Below are 27,367 nucleotides of genomic sequence, written 5' to 3' on the forward strand. Positions count from 1 at the left end.
AAATATCTTATTAACATGAGAGAGAAAATGAGAAATGAAAGGACTTCGGCATGGACATGGGTTTCCATTAAGAGTGGGGAAAGTCTATCAAATCTTTCATGACGGTATATGTAATTTAAAGCTGCAAAACTCAACCAAAAAGAAAGAAAAAAAAAACAGTGCCACAGAGCATTTTAAATGAAAGGAGGAAACACCTCAGACTTATCCAAGCAGCTCAAAGACAGCTCATAACTGTCAACCTATGCTAACATTAGGTTAGCATCATGACTGTTGCGTCTGACAGAATACGACGTTGACTTTCTAAATTAATATTTTCACACGATGGGTCTGTCATGTGCGTGTGTTAGCACACGGTGTGTGCAGCAACCTCTTTTGTTTTCTGTTTTTTGTTTCCTGTAGTATCACATTTGGTTTTGAGGATGGTGGAATTTCATTGGTTTTGGTGCCAACGACCACATTTCTCGTAGCGCGCCATCCCGAATCATATAATCATATTATCAGTCCTGCTCAGTGATTTGCAACTTGCAACTCAGCTAAATATGACCTTTCTGACACATTTGCAGAATCAAACATGTGTTACTGGAATTTTTATTTTTATTCTACAATTGAATGATTAATGTTGCTGTTAATCAGTTTAACAAATCTGAGACAAAACCCTGGTGGGTATGGAACTCCTTTCTAAATCAAACCTAAAGGAAAAAAAAAGAAAAAAGACACAACATATTGGCCTGTGAGCCATCTGTTTCATCTGACAATCAAATTTCCCTTTGCCTCAGCACATCAATATTTTCTTTCTCTCCTTCATGTCTCTCAAGTTTCAACAACTTATCACCCTCCTCTTCCTCAACAACACAAGCCGTCCAATCCTCTGATCTACCATCCGTCGCTGCCCCCCCCCCCCCCCCCCCCGTCCTGCCCCCGTCCTGCCCCTCCCTTTCCTTACATGCTCTCCCTGCTTGCATCTCCCTCCTTCCACAGTTGTCCTCACATATTAGGTTCCCCCGTCCTAAGAAGCAGAATTAGCCTCTGGAATCTCATGCACTTGTTTCCCTTTGCTCCCAGGAAAGAGGTGGCGGCGGCATGAAGGGAAAACAAAGAGAAAACGCAGAGAAACACAGAGAGGAATTAAAAGGAATCTGAAAAGAGCAGGATAAAGAGAGAGAGAGAGAGAGAGAGAGAAAGTGAGGAAGATGAAGAAGCTGAACATCAAGACGCCTGCTGTTTGATGCAGCTACACTGTGAGCATGTGGCTGCCTGCACCGAGCATTTCTTTCTCCACTCTCCAGATGACTGGTCCGAGGTCTGCGCTCATGTCGCTCAGTGCTACTTTATTCAACTCCCCACAGTAACGTGAGCGTACTTTGATTTATTGCACTCAAAGAGGACCACAGGCTGTTTTACTTTATGCTGGCTGACACACTGACCTCTGGAGTCTCTACTGGACAGAGGATCTGGATCACCTCGAGCCTCGGGAAGAACAGAGGCAACCAATGTGGAGCTCAGGTAAGATCATAACTGACTACTGAGCAATGCAAAACCACCCACCACTGCGAGCATTCCTCCTTTGATCACCCTAAAATGAACTGAGAAGCTGGATAAGCCAGGATCCCCTCATTATTGCAATATTTGGAGCAGAAATAAAGAGCCAGTGACAGTCTTACATGAAGCTTTGAAGGCTTCTCTCTTTGAGGAAAGTTAGGGCAGTCTCCTGTAAATATCAGCACTCAGTCAGTCGGACAAGACTCTGCACTTAGACCTGGTCTGACCCCCGACCTTTAACATACATCAATGGTATGATGCAGGGAAGGAATGATGTTAGAAGGGAGGGGGAGAGGGGAGGAGAAGGAAAAGAAAGTTAGATTGGGCTCAAAAAAAGAGGGAACTGCCTGAAGCGCAAGGAGTATGTGAACATCCACAAAACACACACACAAAGAAAATCAATAAAACTGCAAAACAAGGAGCAAATTTTGCCTGAAGAGGACCTGTAGTTGTTTGAAAAGAAGCTAGTACAGTAACATTAAAGGGAATTGTGATTTCATTGTGAAGGTTTTCCTTCAGTTTTGCAAGTTTCAAATGGTTGTGCAGCGCCAGCTTAAACCGTCATAACAAGAAACTGGACACGAGCTTTAAATGCTATTTTGACAAAGCAAAGAAAAAAAATCTTAATTCAATGTCCATTTACTTGCTTTTCCTGGAGCTTTAAACCACTCTCATGGCCTTCCTCATCAGATGGAGATGACACAGTTGTTATCGTTTCAGTATGGAGATCCAGTCATACGATTGTAACCCGCATCTCTGAAGTGGACAGTCTTAACTCAAGGTCCACTAACTAACTTTTCCAGAGCTTTCAAGCACATCAAACTATTGTTTCCAAGGTCAAGAATGAACTTTTTCAGTAAATTTTCATATGGCCTAAAACTGCAGTTTCGAATATAGTTGAATTTTATTTTGGAGGATTTTCGTGTTTGTGTACTGAATATTTACTGTATTGGAAAATGTATATACACATACATAACAGAGAGAGGATTACCGGCTATTTCCTACCTCTCTGCTGTACAGAGATGTGTTTAGACCAGTGTGTGTGTGTGTGTGTGTGTGTGTGTGTGTGTGTGTGTGTGTGTGTGTGTGTATGTGTGTGTGTGTGTGTTGTGTGTGTGTGTGTGTGGTGTGTGTGTGTGTGTGTGTGTGTGTGTGTGTATGTGTGTGTGTGTGTGTGTGTGTGTGTGTGTGTGTGTGTGTGTGTGTGTGTGTGTGTGTATGTGTGTGTGTGTGTATATTTATGCCCAGTGCGAGCCAGTCATTCCCAACCTCCATTCTAGCAACACCTATTTTAACCTCTGAGGTGCAGTAAACAGCTGCTCTGCTCTGTGCCTGGACTGCCCTCACTCCAGAGGAGAAACACGCTCCGTTTGTGACTTAACATCAAACTGATTTACAACTAAACACAGCTGGCTGCTTCTCCGAAAAATATACTTGTGCTTGCAGCATAGAAAATGGCAGGAAGTTACAAGAGAAAAGTTCAGTCTTTCATAAGTCTTTTCATCTTTGTCTGTTTGGCTGATTTAACCAGTAAGTGGCTGATTTAACACAGACTTTGGGCCGTTTCACTGTTACATATCAAATGAAGGCTTCATCAAACATTGGCAGGACTCCTCAGGACTCACCGCTAACGATCACAGCTAAAATTAGAGTTTAACAAGCCTGTCGACACAGTTATAGCCTCCTGGGGTGACATGAGAGAATGATAGGATGGTTGAAGTCATATGCACAGAATCACACACATGCACACACACACTCACACACACTCACTCACACACACAGTTCCTACTGACTGTACTGCACGCTACCCACATCCACTTCCTAAACCTTGATCTTCACTTTAATCATTAATCCTTTACATTTTGGGAACATTTAATATGCACTGAGAATGTAACTCCACCTCTATGTCCTCTGTGTTTACTGTGCTGTGGTGTTCATGGTGACACTGTTCACCAGAACACATGCAACGCACACAAGTTTTAAGATGAATCAGAATTTTATTATAAGACAGGATTGTACTTTGCTTTGAAATATCACAGTGTGTGATCAATGGTACAGTAGCCCATGGTTAGTAGAGTAAAAGCTAGTTTGTGCTTATTCTTTCAAAGTCACACTTGAGAGTATTATTCTGTAAACCTGGCAATAACACCCTTCATCCCTAACACACTGGTTTTTTTTCTCTCTGAGAACCAGCAGAGTGTTTTAATAAGTGAACAACTTAAAGCCTTACCACACATGCGGGATGGTGTGTCACCGGAGTCCAGCGGTCCGGTTTCAGTTTCCCATGGTGACATCCATTAAAGTCATGCTGTGTCTGCCCCTCCACCTTCAGACAGCCACATTAGCACCTGGCCCATTGACCACAACAATACACTTCCTTGCATTATTCAGCCCGACTCCACTAATGAGGAAACCTTATCTCTCTCTCACACACGGACACCCCATCGTGGGTTCACACAAGATTACACACACACACACACACACACACACACACTGACACACAGTATTGTCTGATTTACCTCATCTATTTATTTTTTGTTAAATTATGTACCATTGAATTACTTAGATGTCATCTACAGCCAGAGATCATGTGACATCGCCACCTGATCGTGTGGGAAAGATTTTGATGAAGTCTCGAGTAAACACTGTGTTCAACCTTGAATACATTATTCTGGTAAATATTGTTACAGATGTGCGTGCAGTAAGCTCTGTTTTTGAGCTCAGTCAGCACTCTCTTCCTGTAAACAGCTGTCAGCATCCTCCTTCATCCTGCTGTTTCACCACGTCTTCCACATTTCCTCACCTTACTTACTTTCATCCCTAAGTCAAGTCAAGTTAACCTCAATCTCTCCTGCCCTCCCTCCACTGCTTCATCGAGTCTCTCAGCCTGTCAGTCTCCGTCACACCTCTGTCTGCTTTTCTTTTTGTTCTTTTCACACAGTAGTCTGGAACAGAAACTACAGTGTGAACTCGGTCAGCGTTTTTCAAAGTACGGCTGTGAAAACACCCTGAGAGACAGGTAGAAAGGGAGACCAGAGGCGATATCCAGCCTCATTTAGATGGAGGACGTTGTGAGGGCAGACATTAATGTACCCAAGTCATGTTTCAGATGCCTCCGATGTGAAGTACGAGGCAGAGAATAAAGTCAGACAAGGAGAGAAACAAGAGGAAAAAAAAAAAGAAAAGAGGTTGCCAATAGTAAACAGCAAAGAGAGGGTGACAGAGAGAAGGAGAGAGCAGAATCGACAGCAGCGTTATCACTCTGCCTCCTGATTCAAACACCCTGAGAAAACGCTCGGCACCGTCTGCTCTCATTGGCAGAGCCTCCAGCCTATCATGGCTCAGGAATGCAAGGTGCCTTTAGGTTATACCCAACCCCAAAATATGAGACACAGAGAGAGAGAGAGAGAGAGAGAGAGCAAGAGAGAGACAGAGAGAGAGAGAGAGAGAGAGAGAGAGAGAGAGAGAGAGGCATGCTGTGGTGCAGAGGTTCCTTCACTGAGGCAATCCTCCATCTCAGCTGTATTCTCTGGTGTTCCTCCTGCTGGAATGAATATATAACAGTGAATAAATTACAGGCTTCCTTGCAGTAGATTGAGTGCATGTTGTGTTGCAGTCAGTGCTGCTGCTGTACTACTCCTCTTCTACTGCAGCTGGCTGAACAAGAGCCGCGTGTCGAGATCTGAGGGGGAAGAAGCATCTCATGTGGACGAGGGGAGCGGAGAAGGAAGAAGAAGAAGGAGCGCAGCATTCAGGGATGCACCAGCGAAGGCTGTGATGTTGGACATCTTTTCCACGTTTGAGCTGAGTTTTGGAGAGGCAGAAAGGCAGGCGCTTTGAGTCACCTCAGTAGCCGATCGAGGAAGAGAAGAGTCGAGCGGGAAGATAACGTGGGGAGGAGAAGTTGACAGTGGAAGGATACAGGATGATCTTGGGTAAGACGGTGCTGGAAAGCTCCTCTCCCTCTTTGCTCTCATTGATCTGATTGATTTGTTTTTTACAATTACATTCCTCTTCTGTCAAGGTGATCACTCCTGTCTGCCACAAACTTTTGGCTGCATGTGGTGCTGTCTCCAACTTAGATGTGTCGTATACGGGCACATTATCAGAGGGTTGCCCGCTTTGGGAAATCTGTAGGTTGGCATGAATGAGGCTTGTTTTGTTCCAGCTCAAGTGATGCTCTTGGCACAATTTTCACTAACAGTCATTTGTGAATTCAAGGATCCAGCAGTCAATCAATTCACAATTGTTCATATTAGACCTTTTCAGTTCATTCAGTACAGGGGATAAGAATATATAGGAAATATAGGCAAAGACACAGAAGACAGGGGTTTCACACAGACAATGTATGGCATTGCTGAACGAATTCCAACTCTTCAACACACACACACACACACACACACACACACACACACACACACACACACACACACACACACACACACACACAGATGGAGAAACAGAGGACTAAGTGCCTTTTTTTTCATTATAAGAGCTCATCAGCGTTCCACCCTAAAACTCCCTGCATTCAATTATTCAGACAATTTAGGAAGTTTGCCAAAATCATGTGAAAATATGGTCAGAAGACGTCATATTTCATTTTAAGTACTCTACCCTGACCCTAATCGAGACAGTTCTTGATTATAAAGTCTAACCTCATGCATTATATGATCAGTCATCTCAGTTTGTCAGTGCCTAAAGTATAAGCCCTCGCGCAAGACGCCATGTCTCATCAAAAAGCTTAATTATAAAGCAGAAGCAAGACATCAGAGAGCATCTCAGTTTTCACGTTTCAATGTTCATTTGTTCATTTTGTTCAAGGTCTACAACAGGTCTTACTGGTCTACTTCTCTGCAGTCTGAGTTTTCATATTGTTATCTGCTGAAATGAAGGAGAAACAGATGCACATATACGAACATGACTGTTTCTAGATTTTGTCTCCTTTTGCGCATAAACAAAACAGCCTTAAACCAAATAGAAAAAAAGACAGAGGAGGTCAAAAAAACCATACGTTTATGCAGTAAAACCTCTGTACAAAACCTGTTAGGTAAATATAATAAATGATACAACAAAATTAACTTTGATATGAATTGAGAGTACGCAGAGATTACAATTTATAAATATTTATATGTAAATTAAGTTATAATGAAATCTTGTAAAAAGCATTTAGTGTAATCAGTTTAATTATCTTGAATATAACTGCACAACATAACAGACGTAGCTGTTCAATGTGTTAAATGTGTCCACTTTTATTAAATGAAATACAGAAGGAGATAATGTTGCAGAATTATCAGAATAAGATGCACATCCTGTACTGGATTTTTATTAAAAGAATAAAATACAGACTCTTTATATATTTTTATCAATGTGACGCATCTTATTTTCTTAATATCTGTTTCAACATTTCATCTTGTGAGTTTACAGATTATAATCCTTGCTGCTATCCTAAAGTAAATATGATAAATCACAACAACCTTGTTCCATGTACATGTGTGTGCTGACTAAATATTTGCCTACTTTATTTCTGTTTGCTTGCTCTTAGTCCTGCTTGAGTCTTCCTGTGATCTGAGTTTGAGCTTGAGCTTGTGGTAATCCCTTTCCTGGTGCAGAAGCTTTAACTCTGTGTGCATTAGACACTAAACACACTGACACATGATCACAACAACTTGGGGTGATGTGGGTTTTATATACTGTATTAGTTTCCCTTCACTAAGATAGAGATTTAGATCCAGAGACCGAAATAGTGTCCATGAAAGGCGATGACAGTGACAGTGTTGACATGCAAAGATGGAGGGATGAACACTCCTCTCTTTTCCTGCTGTCCATCACCGACAGAGTCCGTTCTCTCTGCCTCTCCAACCGCAGCCACCACCATCTAAATACTGTATTTTTGTCTTTTAGCAATGAAAGAAAAATATGAAAGAAATGTGCTGAAGCTGGCTGATCTCCCTCGGTGCAGAGCAGTGCGGAACACAGTTTAGTAACTCTTTTATGATGAATATTTCAGACCCAGAGGTTTGAGGTCTTTATTTATTTAAAAATGGGCCAAGGCTTCCTCTAGTCTGACGCAAAGACCTCACTCAGCACTATAAAAAAAAAGTTCATGGCTTGCATCTCATCGCTGTTCACTCAACCAGTATGAAGTATCCATAAGTGTGTGTGTGTGTGTGTGTGTGTCTGCATAAAGCAAGAACACACGTACACATCTCCCCGCTCATCAATGTCCTCCAAAAGAATCACAGGTGCATGTTGTCGCTGATAAACAACTTGACCTTTAAATCTCGGCAATGCAGTGAGGGATGAAAAGTATTGACATTTAAGATGGAGAAATGTGCCTGTCACTCTGTATGTTTGACAAACTGACACACATTTCATACGTCTGTGATGCCTGAAACTATCGCACACAACAAACCAGGGCTGATAAAAGAAGGTCGAATTACTCTGAAGGTTACAGTGCGTATGAATTACACAGTCCACTCTCAAAAGAAAAAGAAAAAATCACTTGTTTGTTTAAATACTAAAAACAACCTGACAATTTCCTCAAGTGGCCATGTGTATTATGACTCTCATCACTCAGTAGAGTAAATCATCTTAGGGAGGAGATCAGGGTGATATTGGGCAAAGAAAGCTGGTGAATTGGACACATAACACATTTACTCACGACAGTCAACATCAACCCTTTCCCCTCACCTTCACCAACTAGTCCTCTTATAACCAGAATCATAGTCTTTTCCCAACCTTACGCTGGGATCAGACTACATTATATCGGCCTGATGAGCCCGACCTGACAGAGGTGAGTCACCAGGAAAAACAACAAGTGGTGGACGAGACAGTTACTCGTCTTGTCCTGTGTACTTTGTCAAATTGACGGAGCATCTGAAGCGCCTCATGATGTCACAACAAAAAAAGAAATGGCGTGACAGAATTGTTTTGCCTTCTCTCACCTAGTTTGACAACTATGACGTGTCCTATGACCCATAAAAGCACAAAGCGCTCCTCCACGCACACCAATAAACTTGAAGCTTGCTGCTTTTCGATTACCTATAGTATGCACACACAATCCAAGTTGTAAGAAACGACAAGCTATGATTGACAAGGGTACATGTGGGCTACCGCGGGTAGTCTAGTAGTCTTGGGGAAGTTACAGCAAGAATTCATTAAAGGCAATCAGACTAATAGTCTACAGTGATACTTAGGTATAGTGGTGCTGTGAGCCAAATGCTAACACACGTTAGTTTAGCGTGTTGGTGTGCTAACACTTGCTAATTAGCAGTAAACTTGAATGGTAGTGTCCTTTGTTTTGCAGCTATTTATCTGGTCATAAACTAAAGTAATGGACAAATGAAACTTTCCACCTGATGATGGCGCTAGAGGAAGAGTTATTATAATTCATTCTGCGAGGGACATGAATGCCATCACCAATTTTTATTGAACTCCACCCATTCGCTGTTGAGACATTTCGCTCAAAACCATAAAAGCGAACCTCATGTTGGTGCCTCATGATAGTCTGTACAAAAGTGTTGGGCTGACCAACCAACACTGCCATCCTTTGGGTTGTGCCAATAGTATGAACATATACCAAACCTTAACCATAATGATGACGGATAAGAAAACAATCCTATTAATACGTTTTGTAATATTTATTTCGTTATTTAATGGTTTTGGACGCCGATCCCCCTTCTGATGATCACGAAATCTCATATGTTGTTTTGGAAGGCAATGCCAAAGACGTTTTTGTCCTTCGCTCTGGAGGGCCTGTCAACCATTATTATAAAAGTAGAAGGCCTTGAAATGTACAGTGCAAAATACTTACGTCTGTCATTTACTGGTTTCAAAGATGCCAAAAGTGGCAAGAGGTCACATAGGCTAAGTCTCTTTGTTGTTTGTTATTTACTGTCCTGAAGTTATGCAGACCGCAGCCAAGGCACCAGCGTGACTCCTGCCCCGCATAACCCTTGCGTGTAGCTTCATGATCACGCTATAGCATAAAACCACACTTCAGACTCCAAGCACTCCCAAAAATATAGCCTGTAATTTGTGCGTCTGTGGAAAAAACAATATGTAGTGCTATATGTAGTACAGCTGCATTATGTCCTCTTTTTGTTCTATTATTTGTCTTTTGAAAATCCAGTATTCATTGACGTTGTATGTTCTTCATTGTATAAAATGATAAGGAGAAACACCTGGCTCCTGTATGTCTGATGCCATTGTTGTGTACATGCGTTTCACTCTTTTACATGTGTGCCTTTGTGTGTTTGCATGTGTTTGCTTGTGTACTTTACATGCTCAGGTTTCTGTAGGTCTGTATCTGCAGTACAGTGTCCTTACAATTCCAAGCAGGTGTGTAAATGGTTTGACAAACAGAATAATAATGTGGGGCGGGGCTGGTGGTCATGTTGACATGGTGGATCTCATGATGTGCCCTCACTGTGCTCTGCCGTAGGACTCTCTGTTTGCCTCAAACTGTGCTGCATCATGACCACGGTATAATGAAAGAGAAAGTTGGCAGCCGGCTTCAGGATGTTCCAACTCAGAGCTGAAGTCTGAGAGGAGCTACAGAATAGGCAGATGTTCACAAGCCTCTTTATGAAGAAAAGCCGTTTTGTATCCAGCATGTTAACACTCACACAACTGCCCAGAACAGACAGGCACAGATGGAACAGTATCACCACGTTTCATGAACATACTGTTAAAATCAAGTCTTCACTGCCTGCCAGCCTTTCTGTGACTTAGAGGTAAATTCCAGGTTCCAGCTGGTCGCTGATCATTATAATTCTGTCTATTTTAACTATTGGATACGACAAAATTTTACTCGCTCTACTTATTGAGACAACAGAGACTCCAGCAAGAGCATTGGCGGCATGGAGAGCGAAAGTAGAGATTCTAACAAAATTCAGTAGTAAGACTGAGGGAAATACACATCTCTGTTCTTATACTGAGACCTCTACATGAATATAGTGAGAAAAAAGGAGAGTCACTTGAAAAGAAAAACCTGGTGCTGCTGTTGAGTTCTGAGAGTCTGAGCTAAACACAAACACACACACACACAGTCTATGTGAATGTTGCTACATAGCTGCAACTAACAACTGCACAGCTGGCAGACTTAACGTCTGTCCCAACAAACCTCCAGTCCAACCAAAAGTAAACACAGAAAGCAGCTGGGAATCCACTTTACCCAGAAATATTGCTGCTTTTATTTCTATCGACTGTGAAAATTTTGTGGAAATATTTCTAGGTCCTAAATGGACAAATTTCTTAAATATCTTGCGTGGAAAATCCACCTCAGCTTGTCTCACATGATACCAACACAGAATAGCATTGCAACAAAAGGATGTAGTAGAGGTGTTGCATTCACAAAGAAACTGACAGCAACACACACTACAGCAATCACACATCAAAAATGTGACATACATGACCCATATACCAAATGTCATGTGTCAGGATTTGTGTAGATGCTAAAAACAAGACATGACATGTCGACAGCCCACGAGGAGAGCAGCAAAATATCCCAAAATTGTTCATGCGCGTATGACATTTTGCATCTGACAGCCAAAGGTTAACCCTTCCAAGCTGCTGTACTGACTTGGCTGCTTTCACCGCTTTGACAAAGGTACCATGAGATTTTTAACAGATGTACAGTCATGTCATATGGTGCAGCTGTGTGGAATAAAACCGCTTTTTTCTGTTAACAGATGGTATTTCTTCTGTACGTTAACCTGCAGGTTAATATGGTTCTTTACCTCCTCTGGTCACCTTGGACTCACCTCAAAACATGCGGCTCCCTCCCCCTCCTCCAATGCTTTCCTTCTCTCTCCACCTCATCTCCCCTCCTCGTCCAGACCTCTTTTCCTCGCTCAATCGACTCGATCCACTCAGCCCCACTGCCATTATTTCTCCTCTTCACTCGTCCTCTCCCTTCACCTGACAATCAGGAGATGTTTTTTTTATTATCTCTTTATAATGTGTCATAATTACACTACAGAAAGAAAGACAGAATTTTTCAGGAGAAACTGGGAGAGAAAAATCCAAACAAAGCAATGTACTACCATTGTTACGTAATGATTTTAATTTTAATGAGAACGCTGCAAAGTCTCTATGGGAAAACTAAAGTCTTCATTAATTACAAAATCAGTGCTGCAGAAGGACTGGCTGATCTCAAGAGCACTGCATAAAAACAAACAGACACACACACACACACACACACACACTTCCAGTGAAAGAGGACTTCTGAGAGTTCTTGGGGAGGCGGCATTTAAGTCTGGCCACTGGGGCGCAGAGCATCTATCATTAAAACAAAGTGCAGACTGAAATCAACTGTGTTCTCCTTCACCGCTACTCAGCTCTCCTCTTCACCGTGTCCTTTCCTCACTGCCCAGATCTCACACAGTCCAGCACAACATTAATCAGCGTTGAGCATATAAGTTGCTCCTTTTAGAGCATTATTCATTCAGACTACAAAGGTTTGTGTGACTGTGTGTGAGTGTGTGTGTGTGTGTGTGTGTGTATTGTCGTCTGTCCCCTGCTTAGGTTGAAATAGCTGCCTTTGACTTGAGGGTAAGCTGAGCTGCAGTAAATTGGATTTCATGCTCAGTCCTTCACAGTAGCAGTATGCGACACTAAGACAGAGCTATCTTCCCCCTGCAATTACGACAAAGTTAACGCTGTGGTTCTTTAAACCCTCAACACAGTTGCAGTGCGTTTACACCACACGGGAGAAACCTAAACGGAATTGTACGAAATAATCTTAAGCATTTATTTCAGAGATATGATGGTTATAATGTCGTCTCTGCTAAAAATGTGCCAGTCAACAGCTCAGCGTTCCTGCCCCAAAAATACAGACAGGAATCATCATTTTGGCTGATGATGATCATCAATATACTGAAGGTGTCATCTGCCTCCAAATGCTGGATCAGATTTTCTTTTTCAAATTGCCCTGTACGCAAACAAGAACACCAGTGGTTTCTGCTGCCACCATGTAGTTGCCCCTCTCTGCTGCAGTGACAGCGAGGGGGTTTTTGTCAGGGGAGTCTGGCTAATCCGCCATAGAAGCTCATTTCAGAGTCATCTGTGCACAGCAGCCCATTTAGATGCAGATGTGAGCCGGCTGGCATCGTGTGCCTAGCGTGGAGCTGAGGGGCCTGGAACTAAGGGTGGCTGCATTTCTTTTTAAAATGTATTTCTCTGGGGGTTTTTTTGTTTGTTTTTTTCGGTGGGACCCTGCAGTGTTTCTGCCTCTCATCAGACTTCATTCTGTGAGACAGCATGTCACCCAGTCTCCTGTCCCCTTCGCTCCTGGTCCCATCATTGAGTACAAAGATGGAGGCAGGAGGGGAATGCTGAAAGGCTCCAGCGACACTCACTGACATTGACATTACCTCTGTGATCATTAAGCCTAAATTGGCTAAATGAATTGCCAATTTGAGAGGCCTTAGTCACAGCATATTGGTGTGTGCATGCCCGTGAGCGCACACGTCGGGGTTTGTGCAATCTACTGTGACGATAAGATTCTGTCTCTGGTTGTCTGTTTTTTGGGGGTTTTTTTCTGCATCTCTCTTCATTTTTGTCCACCTACCTCTCTCTCACAATCTACACAAAAATTCAATAAGCTATTACACAGGCATGGATCTTTTTCTCACCCAAACATTTGCATTAGAAAAAAAAAGGCAGTTAGATGAGGGGGCTGGGTGAGACAGCGCTGTCTGTTCGTTTTAGTGGAGAGGAGGAGCAATAGACGGTGAGTCCTGGATTTATGGAGTTTGGCAGCACTTTAACACTTTAACGCTCCTCAGAATGTGTCCAATCAATGCTCTCCCTCCCTGCGTGGTCGCTGTTGAAGAGTCGTGGCGTTCACTTATCTGATGTCATTGTAAATCACTCAGGAGGAGGGTAGGTCAGGAGAAGCTGATGCTTCGCTCACACTGCATCGAGCTGCTGTGGGATGGTGCAGAGTATGACACTGAAAACACTGTGTGCCAACTTTAAATACATCACTCTATTGTGAGTGTGTGCTCTGTAAATGCAGATTTAGAAGCAACGGCAGACATGATTTGACCTTTAAATTGTAATGTAGCGTAAAATGAGCTGCGGATTTAACAGAAGCGTGTGAGGAATACGCTTCACTAACCAAAGAGGAAACAATAATGATGCTTCTCATCCAATCCATACTGCTGAGACATTATCGTCCCACTATTTGCACTATTAACCTCGTGTTTAATTACATCTGAGACACATTACCATTTTTTTTTTTTTTTTACACTACATGAAATAATCAGATTCGACAAAAAAATCCACAGAATATTATCAGTAACCTTGAATTTTTGGAAGCTTAAAAGATTATTGTCAACAAACGCTAACAATGAACAAATATTAACACGCACTAACAATCAATTGATCCTTTTAATAAGTATTGCCTGTGTAGCTCACTCCTCTGATCTCTAAAACAAAATGAACACGGGTATTGCAGTTTATTTTGTGTTATGCCGATAAACACAGTCCTACTGCTCTAAATATGAACTAGAAGGGCGCTCAGAGAGCACAGCCCTCCACCGAGGCCACCGTCAAACAACATGCACCAGACTTCAGAGAAAAAAATTCAAATTCATGTTAAATTATACAGATCGGTTCAGTACTTTTTGCGTAATCATGTTGACAAATAAACAGACACAGGTGAAAACATAACCTCCTGGGCAGAGGTAACTAACTTGTATTAATCCGCAGACGAAAATAGATCCCAACAGATGCACCATTTACACTTGTCTGAGTAAAGTTTGGTACGAACTACAGTGCCCAGCTGTTTTGGGAAACAATACAGACTTTTTTCTGAGAAACACAGACAGGTTGGGGAAGTTGGGAAGTATAAAAAATTGGATGAATAATCTTTAGCTCGGGTCTTTTTCTGGGATTTGTTGTTTTCATATCCTGTGAAACAAAAATATAGAACATCACTATCCTTATCCTTTAATATATTCACACACAGGAATAAATAAAAAAAATACATCAAATTTCCTACCACAATTTCAGAATGGCCCCAGATTTCTTTTTCTAAACAAAACTTATTTTTATCTTGTTATTTCTTACATGAGTTCCTTCATGATGTCTGGTGTTCTGAGCGTTCACTCACTCCTCCATGTCCATATGTTGGTGTGAATTAATGTGTGTTATTACCACAGTTTTGTTTTGTTTTTCGCTGTGTGCAAACCTTGCAGTGGTTAACGTACAGAGGTGATAATGGCAGCCATGTGAGCTGTGGGACTCATAGCATGTCTGAGGGACATTTAAATGGTGACCCCCACGATTATATTTCATTTCTTCTCCTACCCTCTGAACTCCTTCCTCCTCATGCAGCATGTGCAAAAGCCAATGACAACAGTAACTGAGCTTCAGCTGCCACAGCCTCCCAAGAAGTGAAACAGTCTGAAGAGGAATACCAGAAGGAGAGACTTTCCCCTCCATCTATTTCTGATCCTGACAGCACATTCTTTACGTCTCCCTGCTGTCAGTGAAAGGAGCCTCCTCTGCTGTTACCAAAATAGTCTTTTCTTCCCCTTGTGTTGACAAGTGACCAGTTTTTCTTTTCAAATGTAACAAAATTGTTAAGTAGTCATCACAAAGACGAGGCAAAGAAGGATGACAATTGCATATAATCTCTGGAGAAAAGATTATACAAATTCTCTCTGCATAGCCAGATTGGGCCTGAAGCGCCCTGCTGCTTTTACGCTAAAGAGAAGAATAACTGTGGGAAGCAGAAGTGGAATGGAGAGAGTGAAACAGAAAGAGGATGAGGACGAGGAGACGGAGAAGAAGGAACAAAGCAGCTAGAAGGACTGGTGCTGGAGAGAGGAGAAGTACAGATGAGCGATACAGAGGCAGGCAAACAGAATAAGGCACCATGAAATGGGGATAGAAAGCGACGCTTGGTGAGACAGAGACAGAGGCAGAAATGGAGAAAAGACGGATATCTGCAGCATCCCAGCTGTGAGGCTTAAGGAGCTTTGCTCTCCTGCCCATCACAGAAGACTCCTCAAGTGCAGGCATTCACTGCTGCTGAGCTACTACTGAGAGGAAAGTCAGCAAGAGAGGCAGAGAGAGGAGACGTGTGGGTGGGTAGTGGGGCTCAACATGGCAAAATGATGCAGAAGATGAGAGTTTAGATTTAGAAAAAAAAAACAGTATTAGATTTATTACAGTGTTATTACTGTTGTAGAAGAAGACGTTGTAGAACAGGTGTCTATTCTGATATGATGTTTAGCTTTAAAGAAATTGCTCCACACTTAAGGAAATAGGCTTTTTCAATTTCTTGAGAGTTAGATGTGAAGATTGATGCTCTCATGTCTGACGGGAAATATGAAACTACTCAATAAAAATGTAAATTTATCAATAAAGACATTGTTTTGGTCCACAGTCAGATTTCTTCAGGTGAAAATTATAATTTTTCATTGATCCTGCTGTTCAACAACCTCACACCTATACACCATGTGTGCATGATTACGCCTCTTCAAATATGAAGCTGCAGCCAGCAGCTGATTAGCTTGGCTTGAAACACAGACTGGAAACAGGGGGAAACAGCTAGTGTGGCTCTGTCCTGCAATAACAACCTCGATCCATCAGCACCATGGAAGCTCACTTACTAACATGTTATATCTTGTTTGTTTATCCGTATAAAAACCAAATAGTAAAAGTGGCATGCTGTTTTATGATGGATTGTATCCCATGAAGTCACTGTGACCTGCCAAGAAAATGTCTGCCAAATAACCTCCCATAAAATGGTGAATTGCTGTCTCTACTCTTAAGTGTTTATACAAATTAAACAAACTAGATATAATCAGTGAGCTTTAGAAATGCTGATGAACTTTGATAGCCACTTGTGCTAAGCTATTTAGCATATGGATATGAGAGCGGTATTCCTCTCATCTAACTCTTGGCAAGAACGAAAATAAGCCCATTTCCCAAAAGGTTGAACTATTCCTTTAAGAAATCAGTTGTGGTAGTAGTTGTATTGTTACCAACGCACTTTGTGTAATGAGTCTTGTTTTCAGTCACTTCCACTTGAGCAGGTGTATTATTTATGAGGTTTTATGATTTTTTTCATCTTTAATCTCAAATTTCCCTGTTTGTGCGTCCACCACAGGAAGTGTAAACCGACCGGGGCCGGTCCCTGCCTTCCTCAGGAGCCCGCCTGTCATCCCAACCCCGCTGGACATGAAGCCCTTCCTCCAGTTCCCCCTGGAGTCGCCTCACCCGGCCAGCCTCGGCCTCTTCCACAACTTTAACACAGTGAGTGCTCAGAGGCGCACCCGCACACGGGCATGCATGCGCATGTGCGCAAAGACGGCATCTAAGATTTGTTATCGTCTTGTTTCACTTCACATAAGACAAAGCTGGTATTCAGCTGTTGTTTTGGCGCGTTGCCTCCTGAGTGAAGACGAGTGATAGAGTGCTGAGGATTTATACAGTATAATCCAAAATGATAAGGTGACAGCTGTTTACTTTTTAGTCAGCAGACTGAGTTTCAGCGTAATTGAGAAAATGCCCTGGCGAGTGTTTTACTGCAATAAAATGAGTAACAGCTAATCAATTGTATAAGAGGAACAGGCTGCGTTCCCTACAGTCAGCATTTTCTCTGGGTCCTTCTCATTTCCAGATTGGGTTTCATGTGAAGGTCAGCCTGGCGACAAACACACACGCGCACACACACACACACACACACACACACACACACACACACACACACACACACACACACACATACATCATCATTCAGCTAATCTGCATGAGCTCAAACAAAATGGCCATTCCACAAGGTTATGATTCATCCTGCTTTGTTGAGGACATCGAGTATGGCCACTAATGCCAGAGCACCTCACTTCAAATCACTCTCTGTCTGCACAGTAAAATTTAAACAAGCCTACAACACTGCTGTCAGCCAGTGATGGAAGACTACGGCCATGCTCAGCCCGCTCGCTGAAAGGACACAGAGAAGGGCAGTCTGACACAAACACTCACTTATTGTTTCATACATAGCTATGCTCCAGTTTGGGGGGTCTACGAGTTATCTAGAGAGCTCATATCACACCTATCTCACCAGGTTTACAGGTAATGTAATTACCAGAGACCTAACACTCTCCGGAGTACAATATAGGTATCACCTACTTGCATTTAGACATGAGCTGCACGAGGATACATTGTGTTTTGTGTGGTGTTACTAACCACTCGTTTGCCAGTGACTCTGCGTTTCAGTCGACACTAAAGCTGTGGTAGCTGTTGCTTAATGTTGCCTGAGAAAATGTAGCAATGTAAGGGATATGACCTCTTTTAGTTTACTTACAAAGACCTGTACAGCTGCATTGATCTTTTCACCAAACCACCACCATTGTGACGACATTTCTGTCACCAAAAAAGAGAGCGTAAAAATGTGTGTTAGAGAACAGGGCTGCAAATGAACTATATAGCCATATATATATATGGAGAGCATGTATATACAGTCAGGCAACCCCGTGTGAATTACTGATGTAACAAAAGCTCCACTGTTTCAGGGAGGAGGGACTGAAAGAGGAGACAAAAGTGGACTAATAGGTTAATGAGGTCATAACAGTGGGGAAAGATGCACGGTAAGAGATCCTGTAGAGACCAGGTGGTCAAAGAAAGGCTGAGAAAGACACACAGCGATGGAGGACACACATGGAGAACAGCCACCAATAAGAGATAGACAGGGGTTCTTGTTTTTGTCTAGCTTGTTGGCACACACACAGACACATAGACATTAATGCACTAAGATGCATAAAAACACACACAACACACCAGCAGTCGTGTCTTCACACACATGCAATGCTGGCTCAGAAACAACTGTAAACAAATAACTTTGTGCTTCAGGTCTCCTCGTGAAAATCACTTAACAATAGAGAAGTGAACTGGACACAGGTTCGAGATAATAGCAAAGAAAAAAAAAGAGGTTGCAGTCTATAAATATTTCTAACAATAGATTCAAACAGGGTTTAGGTTTTCAGACCAATTATACCATTTCCCCTGGTGCCTGGAGCTTGAGAGTGTAAACAGTCTCTCATTTGGCAGCATACGTTCACAGTCTGAGCAGGGGATGAGAGGCTGAGTAAAACCGCAGTGTACTTCTGGCTGCTTAATGAGGACAACACCCAGCGCTGTGGTTGTTGAACTCTGCCAGTGGGTCACAGAGCTCACACAAGTCCATTCGAGTCACCCGAAAGTGAGGTAGTAAAACATTTCATAAGAGGATGACGTGGCATATATGTGTGCTTGATCTGAGGATGACAAGCTGTGTTGGTATGAACGAGACATATGCCAATGTTTGTAGTTTCTCTCATTTCATCTAAGATATTGTCTTCGATATTGTATCCTGTGGTTTTCCTGAAAGTCTTTTACCCAAAAACGTGATGTTATTTGATATTTTCATGTTTGATTAATATTAATCATTTTCTTCTAATATTCTTCTGAATTGTTTAAACATTTTAATCCTATTATGTGATTCACCTAATAGGATAAACATTGGGGTCCATATTTCTAATGACAGTAATTAAACCTCTTTTAAGTGAGTATGTCAACCCACTGTTTACTATATGTATTCAAACTTCAGTCAGTATATTAATGTGAGAAATCAATGCTTTCCTTCCATAAATCATACAGCCACGTTTTGTTGTATATGTAAACCCAGACTAACTGTATATATTTTCATATGTTTTCGATACATTGCCATATTACTCAAGGTCCTTACCATTTAAAATGCCAAATTCATTCATTCCTTGCAGCTGAAACTGTTTTTCCTGCTACAAAGACCTAATGTTGCTACAGCTATCAGAGGGCTGAAAATCTAAATAACATTTTATCTCATACCAAGGTACTACACAGAAGATATCTCTATTGTTTTGTGTAATACTGTAGTTTCTAATGTTTCAAAAAGAGGAGGTTTTGTGGGACACAAACAAAGTACAAGTTTGTGGAGAGAGAGTCTGTAATTAGGCTCTTCTAACCCCAGCATGAATTAAAGCGTTTGAACAGCACCCAAGAACTCAGGCACAGACAGCAGCACCAGCTGCTGCTGAGAAAACACACACCCTCCTGTCCACATCAATCACTGCTCCCTCTTCAATTCACTCTTCTTCACTCTTTTTTATCTCCCAGCTTTCTCCCCCTTCAGCGGCTCCCCCTGTCATTCACCTACACTTTTTCTCCAACACCTTTCTCTCTCATCCACATTCAGTTCGTTGAACCTTAAGGTGCAGTGCAGTTAGCAGAAACACTGAGGCGCTGCCCTCTGAGTTTCTCCTGTGTTGCTGAATATTTGATGTGACCTCTGGGTTGTCTCTCTTTAGATGGACCCTGTCCAGAAGGCTGTGATGACGCACACCTTTGGGCCACCTATGGTGAAGACAAAACGGCCAATCATCTCCTGCAACGTCTGTCAAATACGCTTCAACTCAGAGGTAGGCAAGCTTAAAGAGCTGGAATGAAGGGTTTGCTTTTATAGACAATATCCTACTAACTGACTGGTTGCTAAACCCCCAAAACAGCAATAGCCCAAGCCTAGATTAACAAGCTGGAATTGTTCTTCTTCAGGCTGCGAAGGGAACATACACAGGAGTCACTCTGAGGCATTTGCCTGGCTGTTTCTTTGGATATATATCTACAAAACACATTTGATGTTTTCTTTTTTTTTCATTTAGAATCCACCTCCAAGCCAGAGTTGAATCAACAAATCAACTTTCCTCACACACAGGTCTGCACCTCGCACACTGGTGCATGAGCCTCTGCAATTTAATGATAATCCCTCTATGCATAGGTTCAAAATGCATTTACATAATTACTGCCAGCTTAAATTCATGCAGGTTACTTTAAAAAAGAATGCTATATATATATATATATATATATATATATATATATATATATATATATATATATATAAAGTGCTATTTCCCCACTGTGTGGAAGCCAGTCCTGGATGCTACTAGAGGTCAGGCTAAGTAGCTAGCTCAATCCTGCTCCATTGTCAACAGATAACATTTGCTAAACACAAGCCCTTTATTCTTGTAAAAATTGAAAACTATACAACACTACAATTTATACCATTTTAAAACATAGACAAGAATTTAAGTTAAAAAGCCAAACAGGGTCAAGATGGCATTGAATACAACTTTGATCTTACATTTATCCTTTTAAAACTAATAATATTCATAAAAGGACAAACTAGTTCTACATAACAAAATACAAGAACAATGCTGGTTCTTTATTTCCATGTCCACTATATGGATCATCACAGGTGAGAAAGCGCTAACATTAGTGTAATTCGCTAATGTTAGCTTAATTAGCTAGCTAATAAAATCGGCCACAGTCGTCATTCCAACATGCAAAATTGCTCAATGCTATTGTCTACCTCTGTCTGATTAATATTTGCATTACATTTGGATGGAAACCTGGCAATTGACAACTGATTTCATAATTTCCAGCAAAAAAGGAAGAATTGATGTATACGTTCCATCCATTTCCACCTCCCAAAGCCGGTGGTGCTAATTCACAAATCACCTGCCAACTGACAACTAAACAACTGCAGAAGAAGAGGGTGCAATGCGATGATGTAGAGTGGCAGTCAAAACTCAAATGATGGAAAACCATGTAGAAAACTTGATAGAAATATGGCACTAATGTTTGGTTCATTTGAGGAAATTATGTTTTCATCCGCCACTGTCTTCAGTCCCTCTAGTAGCGGAGTAGAGCTTCAGTGAGCATTTCACATGTATGTGTAACACATGTCAACACGTTTTCAACCTCAGTCAAGCGTTTACACTCAGCTTTTTTATGCACATAAAAACAGGAAACACACTCAATTGTTTCAAAAAATAACAAAGAATTTGAAGCAGTAAATCTGGCACTATTATCATTGTGAACTGCATTATGTGGCCTGTCAGGACTGAAAGCTAGACAGGCACAGTAACCAAAGGGTGTGGAGCTTAGTGAAGTCAAACTGATTAAAGAAAGTCTGTAAGGAAATTTATGTAACTTTAGAACATCCTATGATATTTCCTAGATGTCCAGAGCCCCACACCTGCAATCTGGTCTACACACATGAAATCACGACCTAAAAAGTTAGTTAGCTAGACTCAAAGTTAGTCTGTGATTGACTGTGCAGCTGAAGCAGGTGAAAACATGGTTCACAGATTCGCAGCTCCAATTTTAGCCTCTCCAGAAAGGAGAGTAGGCGGAGGAAGATAGAGGAAAAACCCTGCTTGTGTACAAGCAACCCGCAGTGTAATTTTGCCACTCTTCAGAGAGTTTGTTGAACTGGACTGTGTCTGGATTGGAAAACATTTTTCAGGTGTTGATAGAGAGGTTTGATGAGGTTTTAATGGAGGGTTGTGAGACATGTGAGGGTGAAGCAGCAGGATGAACCCCAACTAACACAAGCTTCTCCTTAAAGCTTATGGGGCACATTTTCTGCATTTCACTTGTGACAGATGCCACTATATGCCAGCATGAGGCGGAGGGGCTGAAATAGAAGAGGCCAGAGGTGATGAAACTTTAGAGGAATGATTTGAGTGTCCCCATTAAAGAGGCAGTAGTGTTATCTGAAGTCGAAAAACAAATGATAATGTGGACATCCAAAAGCCAGTTACTGGGTGACATGATTGACGTGTTATGGGTGGAAATATTTGTGATCTTTTTGTGCATGGAGAAAGAAAGGGCATTTCCACAACATGGTCCACAACATTTCGGATCAATCTGATCATGAACAGTTTTTATGTGATTTCACAAATTGTCCCCCAACAGCTCACAATCATTTCCACAATCAAAAAGGTAAATTTCATGTGTTGAATATGTAGTGCAGCTAAACATCTAGGTTATCATCAATATTCATCAGTATTAAAAGGGCTTTTATTGATGGAAAGATCTTAGTGTTTATGACTGACCTCTGTAACCTCTGACCTAACCATGGGTAGAAATCAAACAAAACCCTGATATACAAGCCTGGCTAAAAATGTAAATGCATTCCAGTGATGAAGTGCTAAATACTTGTACTCTAAATGCAGTGGTGTGTAAAGGACACAGACAGGGAGGGAGTCATCTGAAACTTGTGTTACACTGCCCTGTTCTCTCTGTGAGAGGCCGCTTAATTATATCTCCGCTGCCCAGACCTGCATGTTCTCACATGGTCTACATGAGCATGGGGTACATGCGTGCTGAGCGCTTTTTATTTACTTCAGCGGGTTCGTATTTACATAGAGGTTGTGAGTTCACTGAAATGTACATGTATGAAAATGTTTTGGGCGAGTGTCTCTGGCTCGTGTCACGTCTGTGTTATGCGGTGAGATGTCTAATACTCAGCCACCTGTTTGTCCAGCTTGCTGTTTTACTCGTGAGCCGTGGTGTGCATCTGTTCTCCTGCAGCTCCACAGCACTTTCCACAGTAACCTGAGAGACTGGGAGCTCAAAGCTCAGTGAACATTCTTTAATAATGAAGGAATACTCTGCTTACAGTACAGTACTTGGCTTACTCGCGCCGTCTGGGCTGTGTTATAGTTCAAAGACAGACAAACACTCATCATTTTTCATCAAGTATCCTTCAGGTCATGAGCCACCAAAGAATATTAATAACACCAACGTTTTACCTTATGTTTATGTCTGCAGGAGGCCAATGTTAAATGGGAATACTCAAGTACTTAAACAAAAGAGGCAGATTGATTAATAGAGGCCGTTCAGAAGCAGGTGCCTCTCACTGATACTACACTGTAGACCCACATATGTTGTAATTACAACATTGCGAATTCATTTCAGGCCACAGAGGACAGATTAGCCTGCCAGTGTTCGGCTCAGCTCTGCTGCAAGGCTGACGTCACACCATGCTGCATTAGCCACCGTCACCACTGCAGTACCATACTGGAGACCTCTCTCTCTCTCTCTCTCCCTCTCTCTCTCTCTCTCTGTTCAATCCCCCTCTTCTTGTACCTCTCAGGCCCACACCAAATCATGTTTCATTCTTATCGCCTGTCTACTCGGCAGCTTAGTTTGCTCACCATTTTCCTCATCAGTTTTCATGTTTCTGTTTCCCCCTCTGTGGGGTATGGTGTATCATCTGTCCCCTCGCCTTCTCTCCACCTCTCCAGCTTCTTCCCACCCCCTCTTCCTGTCGCTGCTGCCTGTACCCCATACAGTAGATTTGGCTGCTAGACCAGCTCGCTCTGCTTTCTGTGCCTTTGTCACTTTATAGATAAAACATCAAAGCACATCCTGCTTGGAGAGAAAAGGGATTTCAGGGACATTCACTTGCTCTCATTTTCTCCCCATTACATCCCATCTCTGCTTCCTCATTCATCTTAATCCCCCTTTCCACAGCTGTTTCGTAGCTTCTCTCAGTTCAATTCACCTACTATGCTGAACATCATTTATATTTTATTGTTATTCACCTTTCCTGTTAACGGTAATCATCAGATGCCTTGATCTTGTTTACATCCTATTGTCTCTGCGGCATCCCGCCCCCACCTCCGAGGCTGTCAAGCTTTTTATGCTTGAATTGATGGCGACCCTTCATCGATTTCTTAAGACCTGACACTGAAGGTCACACGGAGTGAAAGTATCAAAGCTCAAGTGAAAGAAAAAAAAAAAGAGTTGCAGAAAGGGAGAGGAAAAGTAGAAGGACAGCTGCACCAAGTGTGGACTGCAAGGAGAAGAAGGAGCATTGAGTATTTCTCACTTCCGAGCTCTGCTGTCATTTGTTCATCGACTTGTAGGGCTTCATCTCCTTGTCTAATTGCAGGGCTTTGGGAAACAGCAGCCAGAGGAGTTGGGTTACACAGGCTGAGCTATATCTGCCTTTCTGTCATCACCAATCAGGATGAGGGCTATATGGGTAACTATCATTGGCAGTTAATACCTGAGGCTTACAGAGGCATCCGGACACGTCCCAGTGGTCCCTTTGCCTCAGTGAAGGGCCCCACGGCCTTGTTGTTGACATAATGAAACCTCTCTAATCCAAGCAGGTCTCTGCTTGTGCATACACATGCAAATACAGTCACACACACAGTCTTGTATTACTGTATTAGTGAAGAGCCCACAGGAACTATATTTGTGCCCTGACACCTCACACCTTCCCTTGATTTCACTTGATGCTGACATGCACATGACTCGGGGGGTAACCCTGATTTCCCCGCCCAGTATCTCGAGGAAGGATTTTCATACACTGACGGTTTGATGCCAATGTTCAGTGCCGCAGCAGGAAGTAGTGAGCCTTTTGTGCAGGCGGGTGGAAAGTAAGGGCATGGAGGTTGGATTGGCGTGTAGCGCGTAGTGTGAAGCGTTTAGAGAGAGAGAGTTGGCACCTGGCACACACCTTTTTAATCATAACCAAAATCTTTCTCTAACCTTAATCATAACATAGTTACCATGCATGAATGGCTTCAGATGTACAAAACATGCTTTATTGGGCAATGGAGTTGCACTTCCAGTGTCATCATTAGTAAAAAAAAAAAAAAAAACTCTCACAAATGCATGTTTAATCCTAATATAGAACTTGTCTCCTGTTAATTTAAGCTTAACTCTGATAAACTGCAACCCAAACTCTACACCCACACTAAGGACTTACAGAAATATCCACACCTCTTCATATTTCCCATTTCCTGATCCTCTTAAGTGCTATCATACAAGGACAAGCAGGAAAACACACACTCATGGATACAATCTGTTCTTGATTTGCTGCATTTTTCTTCTCTCAGTAGCTGCCAGTCAACTGTCACTGGCCGCCACCAGCCCTCCAGCCCATTTTAGATAATCCCACCACTCAATAATCATCATCAGCTCAGCAGGGCAGTTCAGTGATTACACCAGTTGTGAAGGAAGGCGAGAATGTTCTGGAGGCTACTCTTCCCTGACAGCCTCATCAGCACGTGGGAGCCGCAAACCAGCAGCCGTTTACTGTAATGCACTGAAAATGAAGGGTGCCAAAATATATGTCAGAATTTATGAGTAATTCTTAGATTAATCTTTGGGGGAAAATATAGGGGTTTGTTTAGTTTAACATTTATTAATGCCAAGAAGTCAACTCGGTTAGAAACCTGGCTATGTTAGTAGGTCACTAAGTTGTTCAGTTCCTGCTAAAAAAAAACACAAGTTCACTCAAACTTTGGCCGTGCAGTTTCTTCACAAAAAGGGAATGAAAAAAAAAAAACAACATGGTGAACAAAATGAAATGTGCTCTTGAAAGTGACAATAACATACTCCTGCGCATATATGATTCAATGTAAATGAAATGTAAATGTATCTTATTCTTCTGCCAGAGCCAGGCAGAGGCCCACTACAAGGGCAACCGCCACGCTCGAAGGGTGAAGGGGATCGAGACATCTAAGACAGCTCGCCTCCAAGATGGCGACAAGCAGCACCCTCCCCCTACTGCTTCGCCCTCCCCACCAGGTCCCTCGCCATCCAGCCCTGAGCCTGATCCCAATAAGCAGGGTGAGCATCACCTGAGACATATGATATTACACACACACACACTAACACACACGAATCTACCACAAAATGGCACAGATGCTCCACACAGCTGCTGCTTGAAGCGATAGAAACCAGATAACCAGAGAGGAGTGTCGGTGCCCTGGTGATTATTTAAGAATATCTACACTAAGTTACTGCTAATGTGATCAATCAAAACTTGTGATTCAGCGTGCATCGATAAAAGACTTCCATTGGAATAACTTATTTTTTTCTTATCGTTAGAATTCAATACTGAGTTGATCTGAAGCAAGAAAAAAAACATGTAAAAAGTACAGTAGTGAGTGATCAACCTTGTCTAGCAGCACACTGGGCAGGTACAGATGGACTTGCACAACTATGTGTTCGAGCTCAGAGAGGCAGAGATTCAAGCTCAGCACAAGTCATTGTTTTCACACTTTCATATGATAATCAACAAGGTCAAAGAAGGTATTGTACGTTCGACTACATTTGACAAATAATTTACTAACCTTAAAACTTTGTGCTCTTTACAGATGTCACCCAATCCTGTCCCAACTCTAATGAGTCACCTTTGACCCCCAGCCGCCTCCCAACACCCGCACTGAGCTCAACAGATGCAGAGTGTCCCCTCTTGACTTCTGTCAGCTCGCCTTTGCCATCCTCCCCCACAGCAGCTCTAAGTACACCCCCTGCAGATCCAGCAGTGGCTGGTCTTCCTGACACCCCGTCCCCAGCGCCCAGCCCGTCTTCAGGAGAGTCAGAGGAAGAGAAAGCCAAGAAGCTTCTCTACTGCTCCCTGTGCAAAGTAGCTGTTAATTCCCTCTCACAACTGGAGGCACATAACAAAGGTAACTCCAAAACAGCTTTGTCAGAGAGCACATTTCCATAAGCACATCACACAACAGAGTACGCACAATCTTGACAGAATTAAACCTATGCATAACTAGAAGTAACTTCAGAAACCCTATAATGTGGCTCTTTAGAGGGAACTCTGCACTTTTTGTATTTTAAGCTTGAAAAACTAAAGCAGGTGCATTACTGCCACTTAGTGGTGATAATGGAAGGTTAATAACAGGGTGGTTTTGGGCGACCTAATGGCCGGGTGGCTGTGGTGCATACCACATGGGCGTAAGCAGCACTGTCGCTGTCAAATAAAGAAAAAAAGAGAGAAAAAAAATGGAGGGTTTGAGTGCAGATAGCCAGTGATAAAAACCTCACTACCTAACACATACACTAACTTTTCTCTCAGGACAGTCCTCCACTGTCAACCTGATATGTTTTATAACATCAACAGTTTAAATTTGTTCTCAGAGCTTTTAAACAACCAGTAGTTTGAATCTGAATTCTGGAGAAATAATCTCACCAC

At 42.2% G+C, this 27,367-nt stretch overlaps 1 protein-coding gene across 3 annotated transcripts in view; it reads left to right on the forward strand.

Annotated features, from left to right (window-relative positions):
* Positions 1–989: 989 nt before the first annotated feature.
* The window catches only part of LOC130160993 (zinc finger protein 385A-like), a 28,957-nt gene continuing 2,579 nt past the window's right edge, over positions 990–27,367 (forward strand). The window contains exons 1-6 of one of the 3 annotated variants that reach the window (XM_056363885.1): positions 990–1,503; positions 5,193–5,474; positions 16,667–16,812; positions 19,881–19,991; positions 25,830–26,004; positions 26,535–26,849. In XM_056363885.1, coding sequence (XP_056219860.1) covers positions 5,465–5,474; positions 16,667–16,812; positions 19,881–19,991; positions 25,830–26,004; positions 26,535–26,849 — 757 coding nt within the window. In that variant the 5' untranslated portion in view covers positions 990–1,503; positions 5,193–5,464. Of the gene's footprint in view, positions 1,504–4,982; positions 5,475–16,666; positions 16,813–19,880; positions 19,992–25,829; positions 26,005–26,534; positions 26,850–27,367 lie in introns of those variants that run through there. The other 2 variants (XM_056363864.1, XM_056363875.1) reach the window with 2 other exon arrangements.

This window comes from Seriola aureovittata, chromosome 2 (assembly GCF_021018895.1).
Source record: "Seriola aureovittata isolate HTS-2021-v1 ecotype China chromosome 2, ASM2101889v1, whole genome shotgun sequence".
In the NCBI taxonomy this organism is placed as follows: domain Eukaryota; kingdom Metazoa; phylum Chordata; class Actinopteri; order Carangiformes; family Carangidae; genus Seriola; species Seriola aureovittata.